Source organism: Sorex fumeus, unplaced genomic scaffold (genome assembly GCF_029834395.1).
Source record: "Sorex fumeus unplaced genomic scaffold, SorFum_2.1 ptg000044l, whole genome shotgun sequence".
Classification (NCBI taxonomy): domain Eukaryota; kingdom Metazoa; phylum Chordata; class Mammalia; order Eulipotyphla; family Soricidae; genus Sorex; species Sorex fumeus.
This window is the reverse complement of record NW_026606101.1, coordinates 45,085,762-45,110,593: the sequence shown is the minus strand read 5'-3', so window position 1 is coordinate 45,110,593 and position 24,832 is coordinate 45,085,762. Positions and strand designations below refer to the sequence as shown.

The following is a 24,832-nucleotide window of genomic DNA, read 5'->3' as shown; positions in this document are numbered from 1 at the left end:
TCACAACCTTATCCCGGAGGGAACCAGCAGTAAAGTGAAAAGGGTAAATGACTGAGGACTGCAGCATATTTTCAATAATAAAAGCAAATTTATATTTATTTACATTTATTTTTTTATTTATATAAATTTTTATTTATTTATTTATATTTCACAGCAGAGCCTGGCAAGCTCCCCATGGCATATTCGATATGCCAAAAACAGTAACAAGTCTCATAATGGAGACGTTACTGGAGCCTGCTCAAGCAAACTGATGAACAACGGGATGACAGTCCTACAGACAGTGCTATTTATATTTATTTTTATAGAGGGAGTCAGCATATATATCTAGATTGAATCAACACCTGAAGTTTGCACAAAACTATATGTCAATTATACCTCAATAATACTAGGGAAACTCATTTTGTAAAATGTCCCTAGGGGCCAGGAGAGTGTGTAGCAGTGCAGGTGTGTGTGTAGGAAGCATCTGACCAGGGTTCAAGTCCTGGCACAATGTGCTGCTCCCAACCCTGGGGCTGCTGGATCTGAGCAGCACAGAGCCCTTGGGCTGGCTGAGAGTCACCCCCAGTGAGGTTCCTGGGCCTTCTGAGCACTCCTTGGTAGGGCCCCACACAAAGAAGCTTTTTTGACCACAAAAACTGTGCTCAAGGTGTCCACTGCCCAAACAAATCCCCAAGTTTCCCTAAGGTGAACCCCAACGGTGTCGTCTCAACACTGCAGTGTCTAGGATGAATGAAGGAGGAGAACTGAACGAGAACGGTGTCTCGCCTGAATGAAGGAGAACTGTTACGGGCCATTAATCGTAGACAGGAGGATGCTTTGCATTGTTTGCCCCGAATATGGCATTCTTTCCATCAGCGAAATATAAAACAAAAATGAAATTCTTTTTGTTTTCTCATTTCTAACATATGAATTAATCATCTAAAATAAAAGGAAGCCTGAGGAAGAGAAGAAATAAGTGACTTCCATTTAAATGCCACCTGAGGTTAGGGTAAAATTTGAAAAAAAAAAAAAACAGAAAAAGCTAAAAGCCAGCCAGAGCTTCTCGAGCATTCTCTCCCCATCGACGTTAATGGAGCTCAAACTTGAGCTTCACAGAAATACAGCCAAAGAACATCTAAAAGGAGTAAGAGTCCTAGGTCCAGGCATTCAGCCCTCCCGTCCCCTTCACCACGCAGGATTTTCTGCCCAGCTACAAGAAGTGTGTTGGCCAGGGTTTGATTACATTAAAGCAACTCCAGGGTCAAGTGGAGGAAAAATATTTGATGGCCCTGACAGTAGGCGGACAATGCAGACACAGAATACCTCCTGCATATGTGCCAAGAGCTCATTTGAACAATGCTCTTATTCTCTCGTAAGAACACAGTCAAAGAAAGCCTCATCTTTAGGTACAGAAATTAAAAATCTACCACAAAGGAGTCCAAGTACCGCAGGCTGTCAGGACCAGTTTGGGTGTTCAGGGGTGTTTATGTTTGTTTGTTTGGGTCACACCCAGCAGTTTTCAGAGGTGACCCCCAGCTCTGCACTCTGGAATTACTCCTGACAATACTCAGGAGACCATATGGGATGCCGGGGATCAAATCTGGGTTGGCCACGTGCAAGGCAAATGCACTACCCATGCCGGCTCCTATCATTTCTTCATTAAATGTCACCTTGCCAACTTTTAGGGTAGGGGGAACTTTTCTTAGCTATACTCACCTGCTCTCTGCCCAAAATTTCAACTCCTTAATTGAAAATAAAATACTGTCTAACTTCCAAAAAGTATATACATAACAGGCAGTGATGTGGACCTGGGTGCTAGACATGACTGACAAGAATAAGGTCAAAGTTAACCAAGGGCTCTTGTCAACCAAGACTCCATCACACCCTTCACAGACACTCACCGGAGCCTGTCACCCCCCGCCACACACACACACCACACACACACACACACACACACACACACACACACACATACACACACACACACACACCAGACACACTTACTTCACACCCGCCGACTTCGCTTGGAGGGCACTGCTCCAGAAATCATCCACGTTTTCTGGCTCTGAAAAGGCTTGAAGGCAGGCACTGAAGGGGATCTTGGCACGAACCAGCTCGGGCAGGGGTCGCCTGTTGGCTTCTGCGTCCCTTCTTGTCAGCTCATAGGCAATCAGCTCATCTGCGAGAAAAAGCACAGGAACGATCTTCTTGGGATGCAGCACCTTCTCTTGGGACCATCCTTCTGGAAAGCTGCTGGCTGGGTGAGGGGTGCTGACTGGCCATCCCAAAGGATGTTCCTGGGGGACCTTGGCATGAACCTGAAACATTTATGTTTGCCTGTTCCACAGCTCCAGAACAGTGCAGGTACCCGCTGTCATTTCTTCCTGGGCTCCCCTGGCACCACAAAGCCTTCACACCAGAGAATCCCCCAGTCTCTGACTGACCTGAGGGCTCAGCCCTGCCCAGGCCCTTCTCCCTTGCTAAAGAAACTGGGGGCCAAGGCTCCAAAGCAGTCCATCAGCAACAACAAAAACACAACTGAGCAACCCCAGACAGCCCTCGCTCGACAGACACAGACAGGAGACCCGAAAACATGCTGACTTGTGCCAAGGGATCCAGCTTTACCAAGAAGCAGATGCTGAACAGGAAATCCCTACGGTCCTAAGCTATAAAAAAAAAAAAAAAGAGTCCATGAAGAAGCCAGGCTATTACAAGGAAGCAGCACTGTACACACAAACACACACACACACACACACACACACACACACACACGATGCTCTGCAGAAATAGCAGCTGCAGGGTTGGGTCACACGTTTTCTCACTGGGTTCCACCAACAATGGTGCTCAGGGGACATGGAGGAGGGGCAGCATTCATGCCACCCACCCAAGACGCTAACCTATGGGCGGGGAGGCTATGACAACCCTCCCCGGTCAGAGCAGCAGCCTAGAAGATCTGTCGTCCTCTCCCTGCTCAAGTGACCAAGTCCCTGAGAAAAGAGAAGGACAGGACTGCAGCTTCCCCAGAGCAGCCTGCTCCTGGAAACTGCAGAAAGTCAAATTCTTCCAGAGGTTTTGGATGGGCCTTTTTGGGAAATCTTTTTGTGTTTAAAGAAAATTTATATATATATGTATTTATATTTATACGTGTGTGTGTGTGTGTGTGTGTGTGCGTGTATCACTGTATCACTGTCATCCTGGTATTCATCGATTTACTTGTGCAGGCGCCAGTAACGTCTCATTCGTCCCAGCCCTGAGATTTTAGCAGCCTCTCCTTATTCGTCTTTCCCAACGTATTGGAAGCTCTTTCAGGGTCAGGGGAATGAGGCCCATTATTGTTACTGTTTTTGGCATACTGAATACGCCACAGGGAGCTTTCCAGGCTCTGCCGTGGTGTGTGTGTATAGTGTATATGGTATTTTGGTAGAGAGGAAAATCATAAGCCTTGTGCCTCTGTATTTGAGATAAGTCAAACAAATTAGAGTAGTGTCTGCTCTCAGATCCTGGAGGGAAATCCATTATACAGAGTTCTAGATTCCTAGAACTCTATGGAGTTTTCTGAACACCTTTTCCCATTTTTAAAAAATAAGAAACAGTCCCTTTGGAGTCATCTTCTCCAGATAGAACCAAGAACACCAACATCTTTGTATAGTTCTTCGAACCTCGAGGAGTAACTGGTCTGAGATAACTCTGATGATGTTTGTTATTTTGTATTTTACTGTAATACAAGCCAGCAGTATTTGAACTAAAGAAAGTTTATTAGATAAAGTTAACAAAATAGGAGACTAACACCCAAGAATAGCAGAGATAAGGACCAGAAGGTTTGTCCCGCGGCTTGGAAGCTGGCCTCACACGCTGGGGGGAAAGGCAGCTCAGAGAGAGAAAGGAACACCAATTGTAAAGGGTGTTGAGAGGACACGCTCAGGTTGGAAGATGCATGCCGAAAGTAGACTATCGATCGAACACGATGGCCATTCCATACCTCTATTGCAAACCACAACACCCAAAAAGAGAGAGAGAACAAAAGGGAATGCCCTGCCACAGAGGCGGGGAGGGTGGGGAGGAATGGGGTGGGGGTGGTGGGAGGGATACTAAGATCATCAGTGGTGGAAAATGGGCACTGGTGGAGGGATGGATCATTGTATGACTGAAATGCAAACACAAAAGTTTGTAAAGTATGTAACTGTACCTCATGGTGATTCACTAATTAAAAAAAAGGTTTATCAGGAAAGCTTGCTGCTATGGAAGAAAGAACATATTAAAACTTTTTGTTCCTTTGGTGGTGTTTTATTTTTTTTTTTTTGGTTAGTTTTTCCACGTTTAATTGAGTAGCATTTTGTAGAATAAAATGAATTAAGATGAGGAAAAAAACAATATGTAAATATATTATAAGATACATATAATATATAAATTAGATAAGTAGATAAATATAGATATATGATAGCACAGTCGTAGGGCGTTTGCCTTGTGTGCAGCCAGCCCAGCCGAGCCGGGTCCAACTCCTCCGCCCCTCTCAGAGAGCCCGGCAAGCTACCGAGAGTATCTCGCCCGCACGGCAGAGCCTGGCAAGCTCCCCGTGACGTATTCGATATGCCAAACACAGTAACAAGTCTCAAAATGGAGACATTACTGGGCCCGCTCGAGCAAATCGATGAACAAAGGGAGGACAGTATTTGTTTGTTTTTGTTTATATAATCTGTCTGGGGGTACATTTAGGCACCTCTGTGTCTTATTTCTCCTTTTTTGGTTACAGGGTCCACACTCAGTGATGTTCTGGAGCTGTTAATGCCACACCGGACATACTGAGCAGGGGAGAAGTAGGGCTTGAGCAGCCAGGGATCAAACTCGGGGCCTTAGGGTCTGGAAAGACATATAGGAATTACAGCATTTGCTTGCATGTGGCCAGTCCTGGTTCAAATCTCTGGCACTGCATATGGTTCCCAAAGCACTGCAAGGAATGATCCCTGAGCACAAAGCCAAGAATAAGCCCTGAGTACAGAGAACTATGGCCCCAAAACCAAAACATTAAAAAGTTTAATTTAAAATAATTAAAAACCCTCAGGGCTTTAGGTATGGAAAGCAGGTATTCCACCATTTGAGCCTCACTCTCTCCCCCATGTGTTTTCTTCAACATATTTAATTATATTCTGAAAATTCCATTCCTGTGGAGTTCATCCCAATTCAATCAGCTTAATCAATGGCTGAATAAATAGCGGTATTCCTATATTATTTAAAAAGAAAAGAAAAAATTCCATTCCCAGTCCAAGATCAGTTTATAAGGGTCTTGTATCTAGGACATTAGCAAATCATCCCAGAAGTTTATTTTCCAAAGAATGAAGTATAAATCACATTTCTAGAAAAGAAAATTGTTCTAACCCATAAACAGTGACTTCAAGAGGACCGCAGCACTGGCCAGATGATGGAAGTCAGGTGGGCCAAGGAAGCAATTTGGCCTCACTCTGAAAGGAAACAAACCACAGACCTCGAGGCAACCTTATAAAACAGACAGGCAAAACTGCTCGAAATCTGCATGAGCTTATGGGAAATGGAAATGGAAATCATTTCATCACTGAGAATCATCCTTTCCAATAAGCATGATCAATCAACCACCCACCCACCCACACACACACACTCACACATTCACACACACATACACACTCACAGACACACTCACACACACACAGACACCACACACACACACACACACACACAAGAGACACTAAAAGACTCCTCAGATAATGGATGAACTTTACGGAAATGGCCTGTTCTCAGGGATAACATTCTAACAGATACTTCCTCACTTTCTGCTTCCCAGATGTTAGTTTTAAGAAGGATCTTTCTTCCACTCTGCCTGGGGAAAGCAGATCTGTCCAATGAAAAGAGAAGGAACCTCCCCCTGAGACACCAACATGGCAGAACTTCACTGTCTCTCCTTGCCGGAGGCCAGAGACCCAGCCACCAGACTGAGCTCTCTCACAGAACCCTGCACACCTGACCCCTCACAAAAGGCATCCTGAACACTCATGCAGCTCCAAGCTGGAGAATTACAACATCTCGCATCCAAATATGAAGTTCTGATTATTTCCTTCAAGCTTTATAGTACAACTTTTGAGTGACAGCATTGAAGAATTTTCCACATACAGAATTATTAATAAGTAAAGTAAAGGCCCTCCCGTTGATCATCGATTTGCTCGAGCGGGCCCAGTAACATCTCCATTGGAGACTTTGTTGTTACTGTGTCTGGCATATCGAATACTCTCGGTAGCTTGCCGGGCTCTCCGAGAGGGACGGAGGAATCGAACTCGGGTCGGCCAAGTTGGCTGTGTGCAAGGCAGACGCCCTACCCGCTGTGCTATCGCTCCAGCTTTCCTCAAAATGAGTTGACTCCAAACCAGTCCATTTTGACAACCAGTAGCAAAAGACCAAATAGAGAGATCCTAAAGTGGTGCCACCCATAGCACCGCCATAAAATCTGTGCATAATCACTAAGAATTGGGGAAATGGCAGAAAAGATAAAGAGAGAGACATTTTTTTTTTGCATCGCATGCTGCAAATAAATATGGTCTCGGCCACATCTAGTCCTGATGCAATGTTTTGATGCCGAAACCCTCTGATCTTCGATCCAGGTGCTTGAATTGTGAATAATGCCCCATGTGGCTCATTTCCCACTTTGGAACTGGTACCCTTGTTGGTCGCTGCCTCCATGGCCACAGGTAACTGCATCAGGTAATCCACTCTCTCCGTGTAGCGGACTTTTCGGGTCTGGCAGCACTGGATACGTTCTTCCACCAGAAACCGGAAAACATCACTTGGGTTTTCAGAGCCAATGCGGTTCCTCTGGAGATGGGATGACATCGTGTGAGTACATGTATGACTATTAAGCCATGAAAAAAAGCTGCTTCAAATCAAACATCTGATGTGAAGATCTCATATTACTAGCTAAAACTAGCCATTGGCAATTGCTTCCACAGAAAAACACTGTCATTCATCTACTGTCCCAAAGCCAAGGCCTGGTTAAAAAAAATTATATTCATGCTGTGAATTAATATTAAGCCGTCATTAAAAGTCAAGTGGGAGGGACTGGCTGGATAGAATTAGAAGAACAGGGATAAGGGAGCCAAAGAAAAGGGGTAAATTTAGGAGCTGCCTTGGAAAAAATTAAGGCCTGTGGATGATTATCTAAGTGCAGTTGTGATATATGAATTAAAGATAAATCAGGCTATTCTGAATATGCAGCGATTTTGCAAAACATTCACAAGAGATCAGGGGAAAACACTGCTTCACTCAACAGCATGAAACAAGTTAACAAATGCAGCAAAACATCCCCACTGCGGACTGTAGGGGCTGTTGTGGGTGGGGGGCGGCGGGAGGGGGTGGATTTTGGTATTCTTCTTTGTGTCCTTCTGTGTGTTACACAAAGAACATTCTGATCATAGGGTGGAGGTGTGAGAGCATAACTGGTTGTGATGGGGGAATAAATTTTATGTCATGAGTGTCTGTGCCTTCTAAAGCCAGCAGCATTGAATGTAATTTGACCGTGGTGTGTGCTGAGAGGGCTGGAGCGATAGCACAGCGGTAGGGCGTTTGCCTTACAAGCGGCCAACATGGCCGACCCGAGTTCGATTCCTCTGCCCCTCTCGGAGAGCCCGGCAAGCTACCGAGAGGATCTCGCCCACACGGCAGAGCCTGGCAAGCTACCCGTGATGTATTCGATATGCCAAACACAGTAACAAGTCTCATGATAGAGATGTTACTGGGCCCACTCGAGCAAATCGATGAATAACGGGAGGACCGTGACAGTGACTGTGTGCTGAGTGACCTCAGGGTGGTGGCTGGAGGGTAGCACTGTAGCACTGTCCTCCCGTTGTTGTTCATCAATTTGCTTGAGCAGGCACCAGTAATGTCTCCATTGTGGGACTTGCTGTTACTGGTTTTGGCATATCGAATATGTCACGGGGAGCTTGCCAGGCTCTGCCCTGTGGGCGGGATACTCTCAGTAGCTTGCCGGGCTCTCCGAGAGGGACAGAGGAATCGAACTTGGGTCAGCCTCGTGCAAGGCAAACGTCCTACCTGCTGTGTTATGGCTCCAGCCCAGCTGGAGGGTAGCAAAAAGTTAAAAATTAAAAAAACACAGGGGACACTCAAGGAACTTGGTCACGGAGACCAAAATAAAAGACACTGAATGAGGGCTGGAGGGATAGTACAGCGGGTAGGGCCCATTTGCCTTGCATGCGGCCGACCCGGATTCAATTCCCAGAATCCCATATGGGCCCCTGAGCACTGCCAGGAGTAATTCCTGAGTGTAGAGCCTGAAGTAATCCCTCAGCACCACCGAATGTGACCAAAAAAAAAAAAAAAAAAAAAGAAGCTGAATGCCGGAACTGCCAGGCACTCCTTGAACCCATACACAGTAGGAGACCCATGAGCTCCTGAGCAAGGACAGAGACCCCCAAGAAGATGTTCTGGAGGGTGGGCGTGGAGGTGAGAAGGGGGTCCTCAAGCTCGCCAGACCAGGGTGGCGTCACTCAGGGGCGTGGGACATTTCCTACAGTCCCTGGAGAATGACTTACCTCAACCAGGTTCACCAGGTGCAAGAAAAACTCTTGGGCATCCTGCTGCCTGTTGGAGGAGAATTCCGGGTGGCTCTTGCTCACGAAGGCCTTGAACATGCGTGGGGAGATCCCATTCTGCTGAGGCTAAGACAAACATAAAGCCGCCTTGTCACACGGCCGCGCATTTCAAAGCACTAAGCCCCTAGCAGAACAGAGATTACTGTAAACCCCAACTGTCACTTGAGAAAACTCACTTTTTGTTTAGTTTTGTTTATGCTTTTTTCAGTGGAGGAACCTCCCCAGAGGTGCCAGGGTAGGGTTTGGGGGCAACAGGGCTACACTCAGCAGTACTCAGGAGTCAATGCAGTGCCAGGGATAGAACCCAGAACCCTGCACACACAGAGCCTGTGGTCCAACCCTTTTACACGCTGACACAGGTGCGAACCACTGGGGACTCTCACAACTGAATATGCTTTTGACGCACAGCTGAACATGTTTTAGTTCTAACTTTTTAATACTTTTTCATTTAATGAAAGAACTATGACTTACAAAGTACTGATAGTTGAGTTTTAGGTGTACAATATTTTAACACCAATCCCACCACCAGTGTCAACTTCCCCCCACCAGTGTCCCCATACTCCACCCCAACCCCATCCCCTCCCCAGTCCCAGCCTGTCAACTTGACCGGCACATTGACAAGGTTCGGTGGCTGCAGCTTGGCTCTCAGGCTTTCCATGTTGTTGGGTTGTGTTTTGTCTATGTAACTATACCATTCTCCCACTCACCAGTATAATTGAAGACCCAACCCCCCCGCTTTGCCCATTACTTCCCTTTCTTCTTGAATTTTCTGAGGGTCATTTTTTTGGGGGGTGATAGTTTTTGGATAAGATTTTATTTATTAAATCCGATGTTATAAAAATGTCAGTTTGGGGGCTGTGTGATAGCACAGCAGGTAGGGCGTTTCGCAGTCAACCCGGGTTCAATTCCCAGCATCCCATATGGTCCCCTGAGCACCACCAAGAGTAATTCCTGAGTGTATGAGCCAGGAGTAATCCCTGTGCCTCACCAGGTGAGATGCAAAAAGGAAAAAAAAAGTCAGTTTTCAGCTAGTGTGACACCTGCCACTGCATAGCTGATTCAGGACTGGGGGGATAATTTTGGTGGAACACTAGGAAATTTCTAGGCCTGGGACTGGTCGGTGCAGCACAGGCTGAAGAGGACCAGGAGGATCTAAGGTCCTCCTGGATCTGGAGGTAGGTCACCTTCAGTTTTTCTTGAAGCTTCTTGAATGTATTTTATGTTTAATTTTATCGAATCACCGTGAGATAGTTACAAGCTTTCATGTTTGGGTTACAATCACACAATGATCCAAATACCCGTCCCTCCACCAGTGCACATTCCCCACCACCAATATCCCCAGTATACCCTCCTTTCCCACCCTCTCCCTGCCTCCATGGCAAACATGATTCCCCATCATCTCTCTCTACTTTCGGGCATTATGGTTTGCAATACAGACACTGAGAGGTTATCATGTTTGGTCCTTTATCCACTTTCTGCACACATCTCCCCTCCCAACCGTGAGCTTCTTGAGTTTATTTTAATAAGTATGAATTACAGCCCCAGCATCAACGCACTGCGCTATCTCCTCTGAGGAATATCCTCAGCCTCCTCCCAACCCCAGGAATAAAAGTGACACTCAACACTGATAAAAACCAATGATCATCAGAGGGTTCGTCTGCACCAGGCACTGCGCTGTGAATCCATATGGATGCAGGGTGGGCCTCTTCATGTGGCCTGAGACTGAGGGAAATGATTCGACAATAACAAGGATGGTAGAGCACTTTCTAAAAGAGGCCCCTCCCTGGCACAAATGACCCAATGGCACTGATCGTAGGGCAGGCCAGAGATGCACCAGGGAGGAAGAGAGCCCAGCCTGATGGGCAGCCCATCCTGGCAAAGCAGCTGCTGGAGAAAGTTCAACAACCCAGTATCACTGCATCACCGTTGTTGATCGATTTATTCGAGCAGGCACCAGCAATGTCTCCATTCGTCCCTGTCATGTAACAGTGTAGCCCAATGGCATATTGGGGGTTCTTTCAGGGTCAGGGGAATGAGGACAGTAACAAGCCAGTAAATTCTGAAAAGTTGGCAGTAGGGGTAGAACAAATACCCAAAGGCAGCAGAAACTGGCTGCCTCCCTCAGCTTCTGTTATTTACTGCTTCCTCCACCCCCACCCACCCTGTATGGGCTGTGTTTCCCTTCTCCTTCCACATACAATATTGTTTTTATTGAAAAGCAGATAATGTTCAAAGGCATTATATAATAACTAGAGTTCAATTAGATCTTTCTCCCTCCACGTGGTTTCCTGTCAATGTTGCATACTGTTAGTGTTTAACAGCTGTAGTTATTTTTGCAGTATTCCTGAACAAATTCTGTAAATTTATAAAAATTTTTATGTGATTAAATGTAATAAATCAATAAAAGTTTAACAAAGTTTTTGATTAGACTTCAGGTTTCAGGTAACCTAATCTCAAGATTAATTTTCTATTATAAAGGTCTGATAACAGAAAGAGATACACCCTTTGTAGATAAATTTGATTCAGACTATTTGCCACATCTCAGTCCAGGATCCAGTGGACAGCTTTCTTCCAACGTTATTATCTTCCCCTGCTTAATTACAATAAATTGGCTATGTATGTATAATTAAGAATTTCAGATAAAATTTCAAAATAGAAGTAGAAAAAAAAAAGAAAGTGTTGTAATTATAGGTGCAAACAATAATATTTACGGGTATGAAGGAGGATGCCTGAATTTTATCTTAAACTACTGGAATATTTTAAGATTAAACCCTGAGATATCTAAGGGTTCAGGCTTCTGTCTTACTCATCTCCAGCACTATACATGGTCCCAGGGCACTGCCAGGAAGGATCCCTGAGCACGGAGCCAGGAATAGGTCCTGAGTAGCATCATGTGTGGCCCAGCCCCCCCAAATGAAGTACTATAAAAATACTGCAAGGAGAGAAAGAGAAGCAAGCAGGAAGCATAGAGTTGACGTAGAATTGATGAGACCCGATTGGCAAGGTGGCAATTGCTAAGGCTACCCAATGGTACAAAGATTCATTGTACTTTTCTTTTCTATCCTTGTGTGAACTTGAAATTTTAAATACTTTTTTTTAGTCCAGGCTCTAGATAAGGTAATTGCCTAAAAGAAATGAAAATGCTAAAATAAGACCCAAAACACTGAATCACAGAAGCCAGGTCTCCTCTTTGGTGGACGGTCCTTGGCATCCCTTGAGGACTGCGGGAGGCCCGTCAGCCCAGGGACATGACAGGGAGACACCAACATGGTCTCCCCGCTGGGCTCTGCCTTCAGGAAGCACGCGCTCGCAGTGGGCAAATCTCAGGCACCTGGAGTATGGTTTTTCCAACCGGCTAACTTTACAAGAGGGAGGCCACAACAGCCTCCAAAATAGCAGCCACCTGAGGAGCCTGTCGTATTTATAGGCTACTATACTTACTTTCTCAATCAGCAATTGCAAAACAGATCAGCTCAAATTAGAGAGGCCCATGGTGTTCAGAATCTTTCCCAGAGTTTTCCACGGGCTCTCTGCTTCAACGCTGTCTCAAGAAAGCAGACAGCCGCTGTCCACTCGCACTCACCAACTCGAGCCTGGAATTCAGGGGCGAGCAACCTGTCAGAGGCTTTGACATGAATCTGGACAAGTCTGGACTAGAGCGGTGGTACAGATCAGGGTCAAGGCTCGGGCAAGGGGTGCTGGGTGGGGTGCAAGAGGGTGGACACCAGGAGTTCCAGGATGGTCACAGCTGGTGTGCGAGCCATGCAAGGTGTGACAGCAAACTCCCGGCCCTGCACATATTGGGCATGTGCACAACCACTGCAGCTATCCCCACCCCCTAACTGAACCTTAACCTTCAATCAACCACACCCTTATGTTGTCATTTGCAACCGAGGTCCAAACCCCAAATTTCCTGCCAGACAAATAGAGGACGTTCCCCCAAACTATTACTTACATTTCGAAAACTCACTTTAAGATGTTACAGGAGGCCCAGAGGGATAGTGCAGTAGGTAGGGCGTTTACCTTGATGCAGTCAACCCGGGTTTGATCCCTGGCACTATCTATGGTACCCCAAGCCCACCAGGAGTGATCCCTGAGTGTGGACCAAACAGTAAGCTCCGAGCACTGCCAGGTATAACTCCCAAACCAAAAGCAACCAAAAACCTAGTTCATCTTGGTTTCTAGCAGAACAACTTAATACCAGGAACCATATGTTCTAGAAATGACCTGAGTTATAAATCAGAGTTGATAAAACCAAGATACTAGCACCATCTAAGGTAACCCACACACTGCCACAATGGTGCCTAAAACAAATACTAAAGCAGGGCTGGAGGGATAGCACAGCGGGTAGGTCGTTTGCCTTGCACATGGTCAACCCAGGTTCGATTCCCAACATCCCACACGGTCCCCTGAGCATTGTCAGGGGTAATTCCTGCGTGAAAAGCCAGGAGTGACCCCTGTACATCGCTGGGTGTGACCAAAGGAGCAGGAAAAAAAACTAAAACAACTATTAGGGCCCAGGATGGTACGTGAGTGTATGAATGTGAGATGGAAAAAAGGCACAGACTTTCTGGGCATAAATCATAGCAAAGCCATTCAGAGGCTTTGTGACCCTTCGGTCGTGTGACCCATGGTTCTGCATCAGTTCCTGCTTCCGTGCACAGGCAGGCAAGGCCCAGCCTTTCAGAAGCACTGAGTCGTTACTGGTGTCCTTGGTAGTGGTGTGGAACACTCCTATGGTATTCCCACCACACAGCCCTGCCCCTCTCCATGCTCCGTCTCCTCCCCTCCACATTCCTTTCCTAACAGAGCCCCTTCTTTGCAACTACACAGTTCCTTTCCACTCTGAGCATTTCAGGCTCATCAAAGTTGCAAACGCCAGAGGCCTGAGCGAAGGCCAGAGGCGAGACCACCTGACCAGGGACCCTGCTCCCTGGGAAAAGAAATATGCTCTCCGTACTGTTCCTCTGAAACAGCCGGCTGTCTTCAGACTTTCCTAGGGATGACATATTCAGGTAACAACTTGAGATCAACATCTCGAGGGTCACGATGAAAGCTGGACTGCCCATTCCAGCTCTCCCTTGAATGGTAAAGGAGTCTCAGTGAATGGAAGACCCTCTCATTACCCACCCTGTTGGATATGCCTCCCCCCCCCCGACCCCCGCTAGGACCTGCTTTATGCCACATATCCAACATCTTTCTTCAAGACAGCTAGATCATGGCACCCGGAACAGGCAAGGATTTTACGTATCCCCTAGATCAAGGTTCACCCCTTCAGATACCCAGTGTCCCAGCCAGGTCATGACTCCCAGGTAGATGGCAGCCAGCCTGGGACTATATGTGCCGGGCAAAGGGACGGCTGTGACTAAGGGCAGCCAACAAAGTCTCCCACACGGCCTGCCACTGCCACACAGTCCCAGTGTCCCGGAGTGACAGTCCAGCAGGTAGGGCTCGAGCTTACACGCAGCCAAGCTCCTTTCAGTCCTTGACACTCCATATGGTTCTTTGAGCGCCACCAGGAATGAACCCTGACCAAGAGGTAAAAGTCAGCCCTGAGTACTACCAGGTATGGCCCTCAAGTAAAAACAAAACAAAAAGAGTGTTTCAGGGTCAGGAGCAATTACACAGCAGGTAGAGCATTTGCCTTGCATGCGGCCGGCCTGGATTCAATTCCCAGCATCCCGTATGGTCCCCTGAGCACCGCCAGAAGTAATTCCTGAGTGCAGAGCCAGGAGTAACCCCTGTGCATCGCCAGGTATGACCCAAAAAGAAAAAAAAAAAACAGTGTTTCAGAGAAGGTGGAGATTCAGTGCCAAGCAAACACGTGCAGGTTTGCTATGGCCCGTCTGCTCCAGGTTACCCCTGGAGCCTGGCAGAGCAGGGGCTCCACTGGCAAGGCTCAGGGCCCTGAAGGTCACAGACAGACAGCTCAAAGGTCACTAAATCCAAAGGCAGGGTAGACGCAACAGTCCAAAGCAGTCTCTGTTCATAGACTGAAAATGTGATGTGTCTGAACCATGTTAGATAATTTTTTCTGGAGCCAGGAGAGAGGACGGTGTTTGGAATGCTTGTGAAGCATGAGCCTAGTTGGGTTCAAGTCCAAGCACCTCATGGTTTGTGGGTCTTTGAACTGAAATGTCAGTGTGGTTGGCTAAGAATCACCAGTGAGGTCCCGGCCCCCTGAGCAAGCATGGAAGCCCCCTCCACATGAAAAGAACCCTTGTTCACTAAAGGTGGGATGTAAATTAGAGCAGCCATTATAGAGTGCAATAAAGAGTACCTCAAAAAAAGTAAAAATAGAGCCATTAAAAAAAAAAGCAAAAAACTCAGATTCCTGATTTCTGAGCACAGAGCCAGGAGTGACCCTTGAGCACTGCTGGATGTGCCTCCCCCACCCCCAGAAAAACACAAAAACAAAAATATTAAACCCTGCCCTTTGCAGCAGGATAAACGGAGCTAGAAGACATTGTGCTGAGTAAAATAAGTAAAATGAGTCAGAGAGACAACACTACATGGTTCCACTCACCTGTGGTACAAAAAAGAAACAAAATGAATGAATGAGCTAAAATAAAAATAAAAAATATTTTGCTCTGTAAAATAAAATTATTGGTTACCATAGAACAGCGGGTAGGGCATTTGTCTTACACGCGGCCAACCTGAGTTAGATTCTTCCGTCCCTCTCAGAGCCCGGCAAGCTACTGAGAGTATCCCACTCGCACGGCAGAGCCTGGCAAGCTCACTGTGGCGTATTCGATATGCCAAAAACAGTAACAAGTCTCACAGTGGAGACATTACTGGTGCCCACTCAAGCAAATCAATGAACAATGGGAGGACAGTGCTACAGTGCTACAGTGCTACCAGAGGAAAGAGGGAAGAAGATGTAACTAGGAATTAGGGCTCGGATTTATAGTGAAAGACTTTTAGTGATGATCCTAATGCAGTACATAGAGATGGTCATGAATGATGATATACACAGGAAACATCACATTATAATGAAATGCTGTGTCAGTGAAAAAGTCTTCATATTAATTTTAGGTTTTTTTCTTGAAGGGAGGAGGAAGGTAGGTTATTTGGGGCCCATACCTGGAGTTACTCAAGGGCTGTTTTAGAATGGTACTCAGAGATTATTCCTGGTTTTTCATAAAGACCACGAGTGCCAGGGACTGAACCCGGGGCTCCCACAAGCAGAGCATGTGCACTTTGAGTCATGTCCCAGCTCCAAGATAAAAATGTTTAATTTAATGACTGCCAAGGGGGCTGGAGCGATAGCACAGCGGGTAGGGCATTTACCTTGCATGCGGCCAACCTGGGTTCGATTCCCAGCACCCCATATGGTCCCCCGAGCACGGCTAGGAGTAATTCCTGAGTGCAGAGCCAGGAGGAACCCCTGTGCATCACCGGGTGTGACTCAAAAAGCAAAAAAACAAAAAACAAAAAAAACTGCCTACCTTTCCACCCACCTCCCTTCTTTCCCTGTGCCCAATACCACCTCCAAATGCTCCCTTCATAATCTCCCTTTCCTTTTTGCACCATTTCTCCAGCAAGCCGGCATCTTTATGAACAGGCACTTATCTCCTCTCCATCCTCGCTCTCCTTCTACAGAACGGTTGGTTTAAGTGTGACCAAAAAAGAAAAAAAAATCAGGTTGTAAGTAGCAAGTGCTGGAGCTGTGATGGCAGCCAGGGAGGGTCAGTGGCCCACCCAACACCCGACAGGCATAGGAAGTGAAATGCAAGAACAGCTGGTAGGAGGGGAATATATATATTTAAATTACTCTTATCTATTGTTTGTTTTTGAGCCACACCCAACTGTGCTCAGGGCTTCCTCCTGGCTCTGTAACCAGGGATCACAGATGGCAGGGTTTGGGGATCCAAATGTGGTGCCAGGGATCAAGCTCCATGCAAGGCAAGCACCCTCCTTGCTGTAGGACCTCTCCAGTCCCAAATCTATTCATGGTGGCTGAATGGTCAAGTGAGTTTCTCAGACTTTAGTGTGATTACCCTGGTAGTTCACCAAAAGTGAGAGTTTCCCAGAATCTTCGAATCCTAAACACTAGGGTCAGCTAGAACCATTTGTGGTTTATGACCAATTAGAAAAGTCTTAGCAAACAAAGTTGAGATTTAGAAAGAGCCAAGATTGTATTATCAGGAGAAAATGTTAATATTCATGAAAAACTTCTTCCATCAATTTTGACCTTTTTTTTTTTTTTTAATGAGAGACAGAATGTAACCTGCCCACACGGCAGAGTCTGGCAAACTCCCCGTGGCGTACCCAATATGCCAAATACCAGTAACAATGAAGGGTCTCATTCTCCTAACTCTGAAATAGCCTTGAATATGGCACTTTTTTAAAAATCTCAGGGCTAGGACAAAGGAGACGTTACTGGGGCCTGCTCGAGGCAATTGACGAATAACAGGATGGTCGTGATCGTGACCGTGCTCGTGAATGAGAGACAGAGTTTCTGAGACCCTTTAATAATGGAATTCACATATTATCCATGAAACCACTATGTCACAAACCCCTGCTTGGCTATTCCTCACCATAATCTCTAAGATCATGGAGACAGATACCCCAGACCAATGAAACTGCCATCCTAAACTTATAGTCATCGTTTGCCGAAGCACAGGAAACCCACCTTCTGGCTAGCAGAGATTCCCTCCTTCCTACCTGTCACACACATACCTTATGTTCCTCCTTCATCACCTGTTCGATGAGTTCAGATTTCACAGGAGGTTTTGAATACTGGCCTGAGAGAAGGCCATGTCCCAATTTAGTCCTGGATGAGAGACACAATACAAGGTCACTGCTGCCTTACCCTTAGGCATAATAAAATTATCAATACATCTAAATCAGCCCACTTTGCTTTCAGGTGAAACATTTTATCTCAGTAATTCCCAAATGGGCTGGTTGAGCTTGATATTAATGTCCTCAGCACTACTGAGATTATTTCTAGTTCTTTATTCTTAGAAAAATAAGAACACTTATCACTTTTGAATGCTCTTTTAAAAAGGAAAATAAAGAAGAAAAGAGAATTGCCTTAATGCTGAAACTCAGAAATAAACATTCTGCACATTTTATTAAAGAAGCCTCCCCCCCTGCCTCCATCCCCCCAACCCCATTGCCGCCCCCCACCCATCCCGCAACCTTGCAATTGGTACTTGCATCTGTGTGTTGAAATCTTGCGTAGGATCTAAAGGAGAGTAATCAAATATTCTTGGAAGATTTCCTACATACCTAAAAAGTAACAAGCAACAGTCACAACACAGGAACTAAGAGAATGGAAGCAAAATAATCATCCTTCTCACAAAGACCTTCTTCCCTTACTATCAAAATAAAACCTCTACCTGAAGCGAAAATCTTCCTGAGATGCTGCCTCTGCAGTGCCTCATGAATCTCCCTAAAATATTGCCTTTCAATCAATGAGTCTCCGGCCTGGGAGCAAGTCAGATGACCTAAAGAGTCTCTTAAAAATAGCCAAAGTCAGAGTCGCCCCAGATGTTCTGATTTCATTGCATAGAGTTCAGAGCTGGGGTTTGGAAACTTTTTTTTAAGCTTTTTGGGTCACACCCGGCGATGCTCAGGGATTACTCCTGTCTCTGCACTCAGGAATCACTCCTGGCAGTGCTCAGAGGACCATATGGGATGCTGGGAATCGAACCCAGGTCGGCTGCCGGCGTGCAAGGCAAACACTGCACCCAATGTGCTATTGTCCAGCCCCGGGTGTGGAAACTTTTTAAAGTTCTGCAAGTGATTCTAACACAGAGCTGGCGTCAAGAACCCTTGATTTATAGAGTCGAAGCCATAGTACGGTGGGTAAGGTTTTTTTTTTTGCCTTGCATGCGGCCAAACCAGGTTCAGTCTCTGGTACCCCATATTGTCCCCAGAGCCCACCAGAACTGATCCTTGAGTGCAGAGCCAGGAATTAGCTCTGAGCATTGCTGGGTGTGGTCCAGAACCAAAACCAAAAAAAAAAATTTTTTTTAAAGGGGCTGGAGAGATAATACAGCAGAGAGGGTGCTTGCCTTACAGGCAGACAACCGGGGTTGGATTCCCGGTATCCCCAAGTACAGCCAGGCGTAATTGCTGCATGAACAGCCAAGAGAAATCCCTGGAGCCTTGTCAGGTATGGCCAAAGCCTGCTGGCTTATTATTCACAACTGCCAACCACAAAAACAAATAGTGAAGTTAATTAGGAAGTGGCCGATTGTGCCAAAAGAAATAGAAATGACAATCACAGTAAGGATGGCAGTTGGCAGTCTGTTGAGTCTTTACTACAACTGCAGTGGGGATTATTATGGTCACTCCACTGAAGAGATGAGAAACAGAGATGAGAGGAATCAGGCAATTTTCAACATCACCGAGAGGGAGGGACAGAGCCCAATGTGGTCCAGGCAGCCGGGCTCCAAGCTACGTTGCACCCCACTGCCTGCTGTTCCTGCCCGAGCTCCGGGTCCCCTAAGAAAACCACAAACTCTCTGTCCAGTCAACACACCCTGCAGAGACGCACTCACAAATTAAGTCTTATTGAAAAGGTGTTTGGAAAGGTCCCGAGTAATAATTACATCTAACAATTATTAAGAGAGCGAGATCCAAATAACTGATAAACCAAACTAAGAACCAAAGTATCGACATCCAGAGACTGCACTGAAGAACTCTCAATCATACCCAGCATGACAAACTCAGAAACTCTCTGACGACCCAACCTCAATCGTATCTTAAAACCTAACAAACCAGGACTGGAGCGATAGCACAGTGGGTAGGGCATTCGCCTTGCGCGCGGCTGACCCGGGTTCGATTTCCAGCATCCCATATGGTCCCCCGAACACCACCAGGAGTAATTCCTGAGTGCAGAGTCAGGAGTAACCCCTGAATATCGCTGGGTGTGACCCAAAAAGCCAAAAAAAAAAAGAAGACCTAACAAACCCAAAAATAAGAAACACCTTCCTGGGAAAAGTCATTATTAAAAGACATTAATTAAAAAGTCTTTTACTTCTGCAGCAAAACCAGTGGAGTAGAAACAGAGTTAACAGAGGGTAACTCCTTGCTGCCAGGATAGACTATTTTATTAATAATATTCAATTATTAGTAATATTCAAATATTAGTAATTTTTATTAGTAATATTCAAATTGATGATAAATATTCTCTGATACCACAGAATTTAAAAAAAATTTTTTAATTTATTTTTAAAATAAGGAGGCTTTTTTAGCCCTTATAATACCTTTAATATATTATCTAGAAATTCTATAAAAGGGTAAAAGAGAGTTTTGCTCTCTTATAATCCATCTCTAGTTGTGACTAAATTTGTACACTGATTTACTGATATTTGATCATCAAAATTATTTTGACTTATAAACTGGGTTCCGGCAGCAGTCTATCGGGGAGTCAGACTGACGCTCCCAAATGACAATGTGCTTGTATAATAGTCATTTAATCTGTCTATGAGTCACTTTCTACTTAGGAAATGGAGACAGCGCTCCGGGGCCCAGAGCCACTGAGGTAGGTCTGCTAGGGAGAAGGGGCCTGTGGCTTACAGACCCAACATCTCAGTCTCAGAATCAAAGAAAAGACGAGGGCATAGTAACACAACAGGGTTAAGGTACTTGTCTTGTATGCAGCTGACACTGGTTCAATCCTCAACACCACATGGTCCCAGTTGGTCAAGACTGACCAGGAGAAGCTTCAGAGGGATGTCCCACCACCACCACCCCTGCAAGAAAAAATCTGCTGGAAGATTTTCCACAAGAAAAAAAAAAAAGGAAGTTCCTTTCTGGGCAAAAATAATAATACAGCAAGTAGGGTGATTGCCTTTGCACATGGTCAACCTGGGTTCAATCTCTGGCACCCCTTATGGTGCCCTGAGCCTACCGAGAGTGATCCCTGAGCACAGAGTGAAAAGTAAGCCTTGAGCACAGCTGGATGTGGCCCCAAAACAAAACAACAGTTTCTCCTCTTATGAGTCCAGAGAGATAGAACCAGAGCCAAGGCATTTGCCTTGCAAGCTGCCATCCCCAATTCGAGCCCTGGTACCACTGGGTGCAGCCCTCACCCCAGCAGTGCCAGTTGTCAGCACAAAACCATAAGGTCTACACTCACTCCAGTGGGGGGTAGCACTGAAATGAGCCCCTGGGCCCCCAAGCACCGCAGGAAGATCTCCCCACAAAAAGGAAAAAGAAATTTTGGTGCATGCAGCACATAAAATGAAGCTAGCCTGGTCCTCAGTCAAATGGTAATACACATATCAGACATGGCTAAGCATGTTTAAGTCATAAACTTCTCATATAGATCATAAAACTCATATGATAAAACAACACAGACAGCTTTGGAAAGGCTTCCCCATCTAAGGGTCTCAAACTCATACTCCCATCTGCCTGGGGCTCTCTGTCCCCTCTGCTCCTGCACACAAGCCAGGCAGGATGTCCCCCGATGTGTCCAGTCTTCAAAATCCACCCTGTCCACGTTCCCTCCTTTTTCTTCATGGAACCGATCAGCTTTATGAGGTTCCAGCTGTTCTATCATGCATTAGTACATTTGTCTATTATGCTATTATACATTTAACACCTGCTTCCCCAGTCTGGAACATGTCCTCTGTTACCTCTGAATGCCACCCCAGCACCCCACTGGGCAGAGCGGTCCCACTCTTTCTGCCTCCGTGACAATGCAAAAGAGAAAAGAAAAATGGGTGGAAAACTGACCACAGATGCCCAAAGTCGGGAAACTGGGGCCAGAGAGATAGTAGAGAAAGTAGGGTGCTTATCTTGCACACTAACAACCCCAAATTGATCCTTAGCACTGTATAGGGTCCCTCAAGCATGGCTGGGAGCAATCCCTGAGCACAGAGCCAAGAGTATGCCTTGAGCACCGCCAGGTGGGACAGAGAGAGAGAGAGAGAGAAAAAGATAGAGAGAGAGAGAGTGAGAGAGAGAGAGAGGCTAGAGAGATATTACAGAGGGTAGAGTCTCACTTTGCATGCATGTGGGCAATCTGGGTTCAATTTTGGTACCACATATGGTCCTCTGAGCCCTTCGAGGGGTGACACCTGGGCACAGAGTCTGGAGTAAGCCCTGAGCACAGCCAGGTGTGATCCAAAAACCAACTCTATAAAATATATACCTAATATACCTTTTACTAATTACTTCTAATACATCAATTAGCATTTCCATTCCATCGCGGTGAAAACTGGCTCGCTGCAGCCAGGGGACTGTCTGCCTTCTCACCCGCGCATCCTCTTCCATTCTGAGCCACGGGAAAACGTACTCGGAAACCTCCACTTTTCTACAGGTAGGTGGCGCTGTCGGCCAGCGCACAAGCCAGGGCCCGGGGGTCTGCACTGCCTGGCCTAAGGACAATCTAAGGAAGAGAGCAACCCAGACACTGTCCTTGACCCTGGCTCTGCGGAGAAAGCAGTCTCACAGAAGCTCAGCGAGGAGGACACGAGGCCAGGACACTCCCAGGAACAGAGAGGGGCCAGTGTGGGGACTTATTTCAACTCATTTAGTTGACATCCCCAGAGAACTCAATAAGCATCGATCACTAGAAAAGCAAAATCCCACTTATCAAACCACGGCCCTGTCCAAGTCCGCTCCATTTCCATTTCTGCCTCATGGCATTAACCTAGAGGTCCAAGGAATGGCACCAGCTGGACCCACATTTTGAGTTTCAAAATAAATGAAAATCTCATGTTCGCTATGAAAACCCCCTCTCCGGCAGGGCAACACTGACCAACTGACTGGTTGAATCTCTCCACTTATGCTAGGGCAGGGTGGCCATAAAAATGAATGATGAGGGGCTGGAGGGATAGCACAGTGGGTAGGGCGTTTGCCTTGCACGCGGCCGTCACGGGTTCGATTCCCAGCATCCCATCTGGTCCTCCAGCACCACCAGGAGTAATTCCTGAGTGCATGAGCCAGGAGTAGTAACCCCTGTGCATCGCCAGGTGTGACCCAAAAAGAAAAAAAAAAGATGAATGATGAATTGACTCTGGTCAAGCATGATGGTCTCCAGAGCCAGCCATTACTAGCAACCCTGGCAGCTTCTCAGGGTTACAAAGCTCTCCTCTTCCCAGATGGCCGTAGCACCTGACAAATGTTCCCACCCAGACTAGGCACAAGAACGGAATGAGGATGATATGGGAAAAGGTTCTGAGCCAAAAGTAAATGGGCTCCCCCAGTACAGGCAGATGAACCAAGCCTGGAGGAAGAAAAGTGTTTCCTGTGCCCAGGTCTTCAGGGGAAGGAAGGGACGAGGGACTTACGCTCGCTGGAACTCAGGGATGCTGAAGATGGCCTGCATGACAGAGCTGAGGTAGCAGCTGTTGCCCAGGTTCTTGAGGCCTGTGTACCCGGGGCCATACATGGGCTTCAGCTTTGTCCCCGTCTCCTGAATCACCTCCCATTCACTGACCCTCGGCTTGATGTCATTGTCCTGGAGTCCATTCTCCGTCTGCAGCAAAGCCATTGAAGAACGAAACTGTTAACCATGATGCGCACTCCAAGATCATATTCTCTGCATCATTCCTGGCAGCAATGATACTGTTGCTCCCCTCCCCACTCTTAACCATGGAAATAACTTAAGTCTGTAAGCGCAGGTGAGGAGCCCAGCGATGCGAATGGGTTTCAGGCCACAGAAGTGCAGACCTAAGTAGACAGAAATGCAAATGTTGGGTTCTAGAGATCCTGCCACAATGCACAAATGAAACCTATTCTTGGAATTCTTAAAAGCAAAAGACACTGAGAGGAAAGGAGACAGGAAGGGGGAGAAAGCCAAACAGGGCGGTGAAAATAAAGAAGCAAGTGGGATAATTCCAAAGGCAGTCAGCACGTGAAAAAGCAAAGTGTCTGAAGAGAAAAGTGGCGGACGGGTGGGGGCGTGGAGCTGGGGGAAGCTGTAAAATAGGAGGGAGGTTTAAAGAAATGTGGAAGGAATCAGAGCAAAAGTGGACGTGAGTGGGCAAGAGGAGATACAAAAGAATAGGAGAGAGTTGGAAAGAAAGCACACACACACACAGTGAGAAAAATGAGACTCAGTCAAGCTAGCCAGGTGAAAGCACAATAAAATGCAGCAAAGCAGAGCTGGAGCGGTAGCACAGCGAGTAGGGCATTTGCCTTGCATGCAGCCGACCTGGATTCGATTCCCAGCATTTCATATGGTCCCCCGAGCACCTGCAGGAGTAGTTCCTGAGTGCAGAGCCAGGAGTAACCCCTGTGCATTGCCGGGTGTGACCCAAAAAGGAAAAAAAAAACGCGGCAAAGCTCTCCCCTCAACAAGAATGTGCTGGATTACTCTTTCCACCTTCCTGAAATTAATTAAAATGATGCTGGCCCCAGATCATTTTAAAGGTCACCTCCCTGGACCTTCTCCCTCAGTGACCCAAGAGTGACTCATGCAAGTCTCCATCCAGTGAGGCAGGCATTTTTATACGTAAATCCCAACCAAAACCAAACCAAATCAAACGTGGTTAGGCACCATTCTTTTTCTTTTTATTAAAACCTCCAAACATTCAACATCACAAGGAATTGTTCACTGCATTCAGGAAGGAAATGTACACACTGGAACCTATAACGGTCAAATGAAGATTCCTGCGAAAGGAGTGAACTTAATTAAGCCCAACCGTTCCCTCCCCCGGAGTTGGCAAAATAGACGAGACACCTTCTCACCCCATGCATGTGAAGCATATCGATTCCAAAATGTGCTAAGTGCGTGGCCAAGTGAGGATCCGAAACAGGCTCCTCTTCTTGAAAAGAGTAAACATCTAGAGAGTGAAGAGAAAATAAGCACTGAGACCGGGGAGCAAGTCAACACTCAGGATTTCACGTACTGGGCATCTGCCCCACACTTGGCATGCGGGGAGGATGAGGGCACAGAGCAAAACCCTCCCCTGAGTTTCACTCAACCGAGGAAAAGACTGGAGGAAACCGATCCTCTTCACAGATATATGTGTATATATATATATTTTTTTAATAAATTTTGTCATTCTTTTGCCATTGCAGGAAGCTTAAAGTTTTAAAAGTTTTTGTTTTGTTTTGTTTTGCTTTTTGGGTGACACCCGGCAATGCTCAAGGGTTTCTCCTGGTTCTGCACTCAGGAACTACTCCTGGCAGTGCTTGGGGGAACATATGAGATGCCGTGGATTGAACCCAGACCGGATGCATGCAAGGCAAATGCCCTACCTGCTGTACTCTCACCCCAGCCCCTTAAAGGTTTTTGAAACAAGAAAAAGCATCTAAAG

General features: G+C 46.4%; 1 protein-coding gene across 4 annotated transcripts in view; it reads right to left on the bottom strand.

The window, feature by feature from the left end:
* USP13 (ubiquitin specific peptidase 13) overlaps positions 1–24,832 on the bottom strand; it is a 133,727-nt gene that overhangs the window by 42,575 nt on the left and 66,320 nt on the right. For all 4 annotated transcript variants that reach the window (XM_056121841.1, XM_056121839.1, XM_056121840.1 and 1 more), the window contains 7 exons: positions 24,261–24,355; positions 22,859–23,046; positions 17,769–17,840; positions 17,289–17,382; positions 8,547–8,672; positions 6,660–6,813; positions 1,984–2,158 (listed from right to left, as the gene is read on the bottom strand). In XM_056121841.1, coding sequence (XP_055977816.1) covers positions 1,984–2,158; positions 6,660–6,813; positions 8,547–8,672; positions 17,289–17,382; positions 17,769–17,840; positions 22,859–23,046; positions 24,261–24,355 — 904 coding nt within the window. The remainder of the gene's footprint in view (positions 1–1,983; positions 2,159–6,659; positions 6,814–8,546; positions 8,673–17,288; positions 17,383–17,768; positions 17,841–22,858; positions 23,047–24,260; positions 24,356–24,832) is intronic.